Source organism: Peromyscus leucopus, chromosome 5, assembly GCF_004664715.2.
Source record: "Peromyscus leucopus breed LL Stock chromosome 5, UCI_PerLeu_2.1, whole genome shotgun sequence".
Taxonomy (NCBI): domain Eukaryota; kingdom Metazoa; phylum Chordata; class Mammalia; order Rodentia; family Cricetidae; genus Peromyscus; species Peromyscus leucopus.
Window position 1 is genome coordinate 126,483,585 of NC_051067.1, and position 11,074 is coordinate 126,494,658.

At 45.1% G+C, this 11,074-nt stretch overlaps 1 protein-coding gene and 1 pseudogene across 1 annotated transcript; one reads left to right on the top strand and one right to left on the bottom strand.

Annotated features, from left to right (window-relative positions):
* Positions 1–4,780: 4,780 nt before the first annotated feature.
* Positions 4,781–4,895, bottom strand: LOC114682482 (annotated as a pseudogene).
* On the top strand, positions 4,884–6,611 carry LOC119088118 (translation initiation factor IF-2-like). The gene is made up of 3 exons (XM_037206480.1): positions 4,884–4,932; positions 4,985–5,680; positions 5,769–6,611. The coding sequence occupies exons 1-3, from the start codon at positions 4,884–4,886 to the stop codon at positions 6,095–6,097; spliced, it is 1,074 nt and encodes a 357-aa protein (XP_037062375.1). The 3' UTR covers positions 6,098–6,611.
* The last annotated feature ends 4,463 nt before the right edge of the window (positions 6,612–11,074 follow it).

The window sequence follows — 11,074 nt, forward strand, 5'->3', positions numbered from 1 at the left end:
TCAAAAAATATATTTAGGAATAAACCTAATCAAGGATATCAAAGAGGCCTTTGTAATGAAAATGGTAACAAATCAAAGAAAAAAAATTGAGGACACTAGAAGTTCCAAATATCTCTCAAGTTCGTGTATTTGAAGAATTCAATATTGTGAGAAATGGCTTTTTTTTTTTTTTTTACCAGAAGCAATCTAGAGAGTCAATGTAATTTCAGTTGAAATTCCAGTGACATTCTTCATATAAATAGGGAGAAGAATTTTAATATTCATATAGTGTTGTGTCCATGTCTTGAGACCACCATAGAGCTGATCCCGATGCAAACACACAGGGTTTTATTGATAACAAGCAAGCCCAGGTTTGTTCCGTGTCCAACACTCCAACACAGCAGATAGAGGAGGATGGCCCTGAGCTCTCAGAATGATGGGGTTTTAAAGGAAAAAAACCACAGAGTAGTACCAGCCTTTGCATCATATGATTGGGTGAGGGTATGTAACCTTTGAATTTACTGGTTGGGGGTTATAGTTACCATTTTTGGGGCAGGCCTGGACAAGTCCCAGACTTTGTCCTTGAGCTGCCATGGAGGCTGGCTGGCCTCACATGTTCACATTGACCCATGCATGTAGCTCTAAGTTGGTGAGGGGTCCCAGATAGTAAACAATTGGCTGAAACTTGAACAGTGATATTCCAGAAACCAGGAAGTGTAAAAGTACAGAGTCACAAGGTAGTCACGAGGTAATGCCTGCCTATGGAATGTCCTCTTTCTGGTTTCCAGGGTAACTGACCACAGAAATGCCCCCACCTGAGGGCAGCCAATGAGAGAAATGGTGGCGGGCAACCACTCCCTTAAAAGTAAGATTAAGCCATGATTTCTAGAAAGCCCCTAGAAGCGAGCCAATCAGAATTGTATCCATACTAGCACCCCTAAATGATGTAACCTTGTGACTTTTCCCTTTAAAAACTGAGCTTGCAGACAGGTGGGCGCTTCCTCCAGCCTCCACTGAGTTGGATGTATTGGACGAAGTCCCTGCCTAGGCTTGTATTGCTTTTGGATATCCAGAATTAAACCTTGCTTTTGCATTCCGGCATGCTCGTCTTTGGTGGTCTCTCTGGGGGTCACGATCTCTGCACAACAATATTAGCATGGAGAAGGGCAAGACACAAACCAACAAACATAACAGTGGAATTAGAATAAATATATGTTCAGTTTGCAAGACAAAATGAATTAGATGATTTTTAACATGGAAAAGCAATTCTTGCATTAAAAGATTTTACCCCACTCTATCTGAAATGTTGAAATCTGACTTAAAACACTTAAGACAATTAGAATTGCAAGGCAGACGTACAGTAGTTTATTTTTATCAAATGTTTCTATGCAGGGTTTTTTTCTTTACCTAAAATTAAAAACATCTTTTAACTCTTTATTGGAAATTTGAGATAAATGTCAAATTTGGTTTTAAAGATGAAAATAAAACAAAAAATATCTTAAATATTCACTGGCATTTTTAAGATTGATTTTTAAAAATGATGTATGTGTAAATGAGTACATGTGCCTATGGAGGCCTGAGGTGTTGCATTCTCTGAACCTGGAATTCCAGGCAGGTATGAGTCTCCTGCCATGAGTGCTGGAAACAGAACTTGGGTCCTCTTCTACAAGAGCAGTATGAGCTCTGACCCTCTGAGTCATCATTCCAGCTCCTCATTAGAGGCCTTAAACAATCTGCATACATTCCAATGTTTCCTTCTTCAGTCATCAGGAATTGAGGACAACATGCCTGCCAACAGATAGATCATTCACTCTGTCTTACCTAAGATATCATTGGTTCAGATGGTGTTTCTGATTTCTTTTCTTAGTACTTGAGATCTCCCTGTGTGTAGAGAGCTGCATGCCGCACCCTAAGATGGCGCTGGCTTCCTCCCTCCACCCTCCCGACAGTTGAGTGCTCTCTGTTGTAAACAACTCCATATTTGGCTTGGCTCTTGGATCTGGCTTGCTTCCCCATACCTGGACCTATCCGTGATGCCCACATGGTGAGCTAGGATTGGCTACCCAAAGGCTATTTAGGCTGAGGGAGGGTTCTCCCCGGGGTCAGAAGATTGTTAAAGGTTCCTGAATAAACTTCGGAAAGAAGAGCTCAGTGTTGTGTCTTCCTTGCCGGACGAGGTGGTTGCGACACCTGTGTTATGCCCAGATCATGGGGACCCCCAAAAGACTACCACAGAGACCAAATCCCGCATGTAAAAGCAAAGAGCCTTTATTTTCAAGCTCCAGAGCTTGGTCCCTCTGTCTGTCTGACACAGCAGTGAGAGCCGAGAGCCCTGAGCTCAGGTGGGGCAGAGTTTATCATAGTAGAGGTTGGGGTGAGGGGATTTCCAGGGTCCAGGACCCTGATTGGCTGGCAATTGTCTAGGGGTATCTGTAAAACAAAAATAGGCGTTGCTAGACTCAAGGACATCTGGCCACCTTATCTAATGGTTGGAATGTTTGGGATGTCAGGTACTTCCCCATCCCTGGGTAGATCTCTGGGTGGTATCAGTTTAAGGCTTTTCCTGGATCTGGGTGTTGCCTGCCACACCTGTCACAGAAGCTGTGTCTAGGCCCCTAATCCTGTCATGGCTGCTGTGTGGTCAAGCTATTTTGGGGCCCCTTCACACCTGCTAAGTCCTCCCTTGACCAAAAGTTACTGAATTTGATTACATATGGTTAGGGATTTATTGCTGTGATGAGGCATCATAGTCATGGCAATTTTATGAAGGAAAACATTTAATTGGAGCTAGCTGAGAGGATCAGAGGTTTGGTCCATTAATGTCATGGCAGGAAGCATGGCAGCACTCAGGCAGACATGGTGCTGGAGAGGTAGCTGAGATTTCTACATCTGGGGCAGCAGGCAACAGGAAGAGACAGACACTGGGCCTAGTTTGAGCTTCTTAAACCTCAAAGCCCACCCCCAGTGACACACTTCCTCCAAGCCACTCCTCCTATGAGCCTCTGGGGTCCATTTTCATTCAAACAACCACACATACAATAGCTAATGTTAATTTGAAATCCAAATTGAATTAGGCTTAAAAGAAAGAGCACTTGGGTTTGATTTCTAACCATATTGCTGTCACAGTGGGTAATGGTTTCATTAGGTGTAATTATAACTAATCTGCCCCTTTTCTTGCTGCAGGCCACAGGAATATGTAATGGAATTCAGCTACTTTCACAAAAGCTACTACTTGGAAAAGTCAAGGACTTCTCCAAAGGTCCAACCGTGACTTAAGAAGTCTTGGTGATATTTTAGCTTTTGTGTATATATTAGCTGATTCCTGCAGCGATTTTCTTGCAATGCTATGCATGCTTCCAAGTACTCTTAACAGTGTATTTATCTAAAATACTTATCAAGCATCCAAGGCCGAACAATCTCCTGAACTATGAAAACAACGCCTATCTCCTAGGTCAGGCGGATAGCTTTATTTCTTGTGTAATTTAAGGTAAGACCCTCCTTTCTTTCTTTCTTTTTTTTTTTTTTTTTTTTTTTTTTTTGGTTTTTCGAGACAGGGTTTCTCTGTGTAGCTTTGCGCCTTTCCTGGCACTCACTCTGTAGCCCAGGCTGGCCTCGAACTCACAGAGATTCGCCTGGCTCTGCCTCCCAAGTGCTGGGATTAAAGGCGTGCGCCACCACTGCCCGACCTCTTTTTTTTTTAAGATAAAAACACAAACTTTTTAAAAAAGATTTATTTATTTATTATGTATACAGCATATATGACAGCAGTCCAGAAGAGGGCACCAGATCTCATTACAGACGGTCGTGAGCCACCATGTGGTTGCTGAGAATTGAACTCAGGACCTCTGGAAGAGCAGTCAGTGCTTTTAACCTCTGAGCCATCTCTCCAGCCCAAGACCCTCCTTTCTTATGCAGTCTTACTAATATTATAGACTCCTAACTTCTTACCTAACCACTTCTAGGAATGTAGATTGAGCACATAAATTCCCTTTTTGATATACTAGCGATATTAGCTCTCAGTTGACCTCATCCTTTAACCACTCCCTTTTTGGGTTGTAAAAGAAATCCTGCCTGGAGAGATGGCTCAGCAGTTAAGAGCACTGGCTGCTCTTCAAGAGGTCCTGAGTTCAATTCCCAGCAACCACATGGTGGCTCACAAGTACCCATAATGAGATCTGATGCCCTCTTCAGGTATGCAGGCAGAACACTGTATACACAATAAATAAATCAATCTTAAAAAAGAAAGAGAGAGAGAAAGAAAGAAATTCTAACAGTCACTGCCTGAGGAAAACTCTTACCTGCCTTTATGACCCTGTAGGAATTCAAGCCTGTTGACCTTGCTCTGCTGATCTTGCTCTGCCAGAGGATTGCTATTGCTTGGGGTTATAACTGAACACCTCAGAGACTTGGACAGAACTGAGAGGTATAAGGAGACTGAGAGGATTTTGACTAGAGAACTTGAGAACGAGATGGAAGATGAGAAAGAGCCAGAAAGGAAGGAGATGGATGGGTAAGAACGACATAAGAAGGACCTAGATGAGGTGGAATTAAGATGAGAGAATTAAGATAGAACTTAGAGGGGACAGTATATAAATATAGTGAGAAATCAGGCAAGAAAGGAGCTAGGCATGAGATCAGAACTGAAGCTGTGTAGACAGAATTTTATCCCAGAGGAATAAGTAGACAGACTAAGAGCTTGGTGTACTTCGATTCTTTTCCTGAAAATAATTCTCACTGTTCCACCTTGCGAGAAGGGGTGGGATGGGGTGGGGCAGCTAGCCTGGGCTTGTCTGGCCCCAAGGGCCAAAAGCCATTTTCCCAGGCCGAATCCCATCCAAGTACTAACCAGGCCCGACCCTGCTTAGCTTCCGAGATCAGACGAGATCGGGCGCGTTCAGGGTGGTATGGCCGTAGACGACGGCGCCCGGCCCGCGGAGCCTCAAGAGCCTCACCGCCGCTGCCCTCAGCAGCTCACCCACGCACCCACCCACCCACCGCCCCTGAGCCCGGCTCGAGCCCCTCCCTGAACGCGCCCGCCCGCCAGCCAGGCCCTCCTCAGCCCTCTGCCCGCGTCCGTGGCCCGTGGTCCGTGGCCCGCAGCGGGGGCCCAGGGCCGGCAGTGGCCAGCGTTTCCCCGGGACCTTCTCCTCTCCCGGTCCTGCTTCATCGGCGGGACGCACTCTGCCACCGGGCACACCGGGCGGGCCCCTGGCACCTTGGCTGGCCCGCAAGCCTGCTCCTCCCTCTCCCTGGGCCTCGGGCGGGTCCGGTGAGGGTGTGCACGCGTCCGCACCTCCCGCTCCCCCCGCTCGGCTCTCCACGGCTGCGGGCGCTGAAGCCTCGGGACCTTCTTCCTTCCGGGGCAGGCTCTGCCTTGGCTCCGCGACTCGCCCCACCCGTTGCCAGGTCGCCAGCCCCTGGTCTTTGGGGCAGGCAGCTTGGAGCCCTCCTCTGACCCGCAGGCCATTTCTGTGCCTTTGGGGGGTCCTGGTGGGGAGGTGGAGCTGGGGGGTGGGGTGTGGGGGTGAGGGTGGGAGGAGGGGTTCGTGGCCCTGCCCGGGCTGCGCTCTGCCGCTTTCTTTCCTGGCTTCCCGGGGAGGGGAGGTGCCCAGGCAGGCGCAGGCAAGGCGGCCGGATCCTTCGGGTGGGTCATCCACCGGTCCAGACAGGGTGGACACCCTCCTGACGCTGCTCCCAGGAGGTAGGTATGGTGCCTGGACAGATGGGGTGGTCGCCCCGACTCTCATCTCTCACCTTGGGGAACTGTCGGCTCCTTCTCCTCTCCCTAGGACATCCACTCCTCCCAGAGAGTCCAGGAAGACAGGAAGGCTGGGATCGGGTTAGCGAGAGCTTGTGGGCGGGCGGCCAGGATGGACCTTGGTTCCCTCTCTGGAACTTGGAACGCCAGCTCGTGGGCTCCAGGTTCTGCCCCCACCCCCACCCCCATCCCCACCGCCATCCATCCATCCATTCATTGCAGACACCGCCACGGTGTGAAGCGGTGGGGGCGGTGACAGGCCCAGGGCCAGAACTCTCTTGGGCTATCTTAGTGCCACCCGGCCACCCGGCCACGGGCCCACCCAACGCTGCCTCCATCACGGAAGAGCCAAGGGTCTGAGCGCGACCTTCTCGAGGCTGGACCGGACTGTGTGCCGTGGGTCAGATGGCTTCTCAAACCACAGCAAGGACCCCTCGGCTCTGGGGACCTGCTTCCGCGACAGAGAATTCCGCCGCCGCAGGCTTAGTGGGACAGCGCCTGACCCGTGACTTCCTCTTGCCCTAGGACCACGAGGTTCCAGGTCGGGCCCATCTTGGACCTGGGTGCTAGGCCACCACCTCACTTGACTCCATCCCTGTGCCTAGGCCTTCTGCCTTCAGGTTGAGCTCAGGAAGCAACCAGTTGTTGATACCTGGCAAACGCTGGTGTGGTCAAGGGAACATCTCAGACCAAACCTGAAGCATAGTAGACTTGAACTGTCTGCCCAGATGTCATTTTATGAATTTGTTGTGATGCCTATGCTGTATTTGTATTCATAGTCCTCTACTTTGCCTCTATTTTTTGTGTAGTTACAGGTTTGTGCCCTCTGAGAATTAAACATCTCATAGATGATTATGGTAATATAGTAGTGTAATAGTAGTTTGTTATTTTGGTTTTTAAATCTGGTGTATTTTTTTACATGATTTAAAAGGCTAATGCATACAAATCAATAGTTATGTTTTGCTGCTCTACACGTAAAAATATGTTTTCATTAGAATTATGGAGACATGATAGAGATCAAAAATCACAGAATATCATTTTCTTGATTTTGAAGCTAAATTCACAGTAATTTAATTTCAAGTGTTAGACAATTTAATGTTTAAATGCAATCCCCACTAGGCATGGTAACTTTCTCATACCTCTAATCTCAGTAGGTATACCTGAGAGGGATGGAATGCTGTAGTGGCAGAGTTGATAGGAGTTTTTGACCATCCTGGGCTATAGAGTAAGTATCTCAAACAAACAGGAAGCATTCCCATGTAAACACAAAGGAAAAAGATACAATATATACACAGTTAAACAATAGAAAAACCACAATACCGGATGTGAGGGGGAAGCTGTCAGTTATATCGTAAGAAAGCAAATGGGATCCAGTGATTTATGTCTCCGTGCCGGTAAGGGAACTGGCTGCGATCCCCAGCAACTATGTGGCAGCTCACATCCATCTCGCTAACGATCTAGTTCCAGGTGATCCAGTAACCTTTTCTGACTTCCACAGGCATCAGGCACATAAGTGGTACAGAGACATACATTCAGGCAAATATTCATACACACAAAATAAATTAAGATAAGAAATGCAAAATGCAGAAGCCAGTTCTTCCTTCTCAGTTATTACCTCAGTTATAAGCAGATGACCGGCAGAATGGGTGGCGTCTCACAAGCAGACTGTCCACTGCCCACAAGAGAACCGCTTCAGGGGTTGTAGAGATGGCTCCGTGAGCAGAGAGGGACTTGCCCTCATACCTGATAGCCTGCACTGGATACCAAGGACCCACATAGAAGAAGAGAACTGACTCCCCAAAAACTGTCCTCCGACTTCCTCATGCACACTATTGCACTTGTATACCTGCTCTAACCACAAGACAATACAAACTCAAATTTTAAAAAATCACTCTAGATTCAGAGACATTAATAATTTAAGGTGAAAAAAATAAAAAAGATACCCACAAAAACAGTGCCCAAAAGAGAGCCGAATAGATATCCTGGCATTATAAAAACATATTCTTTATAGCAAAGATGATCACTTGAGACAAAGAAGGACATCAAACATAAATGAAGTACTTGATCTGAAAGGATTAGCAGTCAGTCAGCATTTGTTGCTGGAGACTTCCGTGTCTTCCTTTTCTTGTTCCTGTCTTTATTTTTATCTCTTGTATGTATATCTATGCACCACATACATGCAATGTCCAAGGCAACCAGAACAGGGCATCGGACCCCCTAGGACTGGATTTACAGACAGCTGTGCACTGGTATGTGGGTGCTGACTAGGTCCCCTGGAAGAGCAGTCAGTGCTCTTAAAAAAATTATTTATTTTATTTTATGTGTGTGGGTGCTTTGCCTGCATGTATGAGCAGCATGTACATTTAGTGCCTATAGAATCCAGAAGAAGGCATCAGATTTCTTGAAAAAAAAAAGGAAAGAAAGAAAGAAAGAAAGAAAGAAAGAAAGAAAGAAAGAAGGAAAGAAAGAAACTTTCCTTTTCTGATGGAGTAAGCAAGGCATATTGGAATTACTGCCTTTTGAATGAATTGGCTGTTTCTTGCTGTAGATTTCTTGTGTGACTCCATAAGCTCCTTCCCGCCTATTACAACTTTGGGGTTTGTTTCCATAGCCTTAGCAGTGTATTAATCATTTATTGGGCACACACATATCCATGGATGGTCAGGAAAGATGACTTCTCATTAGCTGTACAATTTTGATATATAGAAAATATACTAGGATGTAGCAGGAATCTTAAAGAATCTTATTTTTTTTAAAGATTTATTTATTTATTATGTACACAGAAGAAGGCACCAGATCTCATTACAGACGGTTGTGAGCCACCATATGGTTGCTGGGAATTGAACTCAGGACCTCTGGAAGAGCAGTCAGTGCTCTTAACCTCTGAGCTATCTCTCCAGCCCCTTAAAGAATCTTATTAATAAAAACAAACCTGAAGCCAGGTATTGGGGTGAACGCTGGAAGATCAGAGAAGCAGAATGAGCCACAGCTAACCTCACCTGGCCAACTTCTCAGTTGATCTTGTTTCCTCAGACTGGAAGCCTCTGTGTCCTCATATCTGAATGGCTCTCACTGAACTGTGCTGCTCAAAACCTAAAAGCTTAACCAGCCAAATGCTTCTAGTTTCTGGTCTTCACACCATATATATCTTTCTGCTTTCTGCCTCACTCCCTGGGATTAAAGGCTCACTTTCTGGGATTAAAGGCATGAAGTCACCATGCTTGGCTGTATCCTTGTGGCCTTTAACTCACAGAGATCCAGACAAGTTTCTGCCTCTGGAATGCTAGGATTAAAGGCATGTGCTACCACTGCCTAACCTCTATGTTTAATATTGTGGCTGTTCTGTCTCTGACCCCAGATAAGTTTATTAAAGTGCACAATATTTTTGGGAACACAATACCACCACACTAGGATATGCTTCATGGCTAGATCTATTGTCCCACAGACTGTAGACACTTAAAGCCTGCTTTGTTCCTTGTACTCAGACTAACAAAAATAACAATCCCTCCTCAGTCTAACACAAACTGCACACATTTGGCTCATTTTCACCCGTCTGGCCAGGCTTATTCCTGGAACCTTGGAACCTTGTGTTGCCATGGTAAATGTCTCTCTCCTTATCGCTTATGCTAGGAATGTGATTTTGACCAATGAGAGGTAACTTGTAATTTTTTAATTATTGCTTCAAGCCTCCTAAGAAGAAATGTATTTAGGTGAGATGAAGAAGCTAGGAAGAGTTAGGAACTAGAATAGGAACAGAGAATTAGAGCTAAGAAATTAGAGACCATTAGGATGAGAGAATTAGAACTAAGACAACAATAAGCAGACATGTGTGAGCGGATTCTTTCCTTTGCCCTCAGATTTTTAGGTTTCCTGTGCTTGCTGTCATGTCTTTTCTGGACCCTGATACCCTGCTTTCAGTAATGATTGAGAAGTGACAGAGATGGTGAACCACAGAAGAAACCAGCTAAATTTAGTATATATATATATATATATATATATATATATATATATATATATATATATGCCTACCAAGTAACCAAAACTGTTCTACCATAAGTTTCAAAAACACTTTTCAAAACAACAACAAAAAAAGTGTGGTGGGTTTTTTTTTTTTGGGGGGGGGGAGGGGAGTAGTCCTAGCTGTCCTGGAACTTGCTCTATAGACCAGGTTGGTCTCAAATTCAGCCATCTGCCTGCCTCTGCCTCCTGCGTGCTAGAATTAAAGGTGTACACCACCATGCCTGGCTTTGGGTTGCTGGGTTTTTTGTTTGTTTGTTTGTTTGCTTTTAGATTTAATCTTTGTGTGTGTGTTAGTGTTTTCTGTGCATGTATGTATATACACCACTTATATGCCTGGTGCTCATGGGGGTCAGAACACAGCATCAGATCCCCTGGAACTGGAGTTATATAGGGGTGCTGGGAATCAAAGTCAAGTCCTCCTGAAGAACAAAAAATGTGCTTAACCACTGAGCCATCTGTTTGGTCTTCAAGAACCCTTGCTGAACAAATACGTTTTTCTTAAGTGTATATGGGTCATTCTCTGGGAGAGAGTGTATGTTAAATCACAACTTAAATCTTTTATTTATATTTATTTGCTTTTGATTCTAGGGACTAAATCCAGGGTCTTGTGATGCTAGGGACATGCTTTTCTTTCTTTCCTCCGAATTTTTATTAGTCTGCTCCAGGCACATGCTTTTCCACTGAGCTACATCCCCATTTGTAAGTAAGAATTTTGTGTATTTATTTATTTATTTAGTGGATGGTCTAGAACTAGCCATGTAGACCATTATACCGTCTCTACCGCAATGTGGTAGTATTAATAGGTGGGGACTTTAGGCGGTGATTAAGGCCCTAGAAGGCATAATCATCTCCTCCCACCACTCAGGGACACAGTACTCCTTCCAGCTGGAGAAGGCAGCAAGGCCATCTTAGAAACTACAAAGAAACTTAGAGACCTTCACCAGACACCAAAATTTCAGCCCCTTGAACCATGATAAATAAATTTGTGTTGCGTATAATTTGCTTAGTCTCATGTTTTGTTTCAGCTGGGTGAATGAACCAAGACACTCTTGGTGGCTGTTTCTGGGTTTGTTGTTGTTGTTTTATTGGTTATATTTATTTATTTGTTTGTTCGCTTGCTTGCTTACTTATTTATTTTGGGAGACAGTGTTTTCGTATATAGCCAAGATTGATCTTAAACTTGAAATCGTCCCAACTCAGCCTTGTGAGTACTGGGACTACAGGTATGTGCCACTATCCCTGGCAAGACACGCTTAAGTAACAAATAGATTCATACCATCAATCATGAGGCAGATGATGGAAGACCATGAGTTCAAG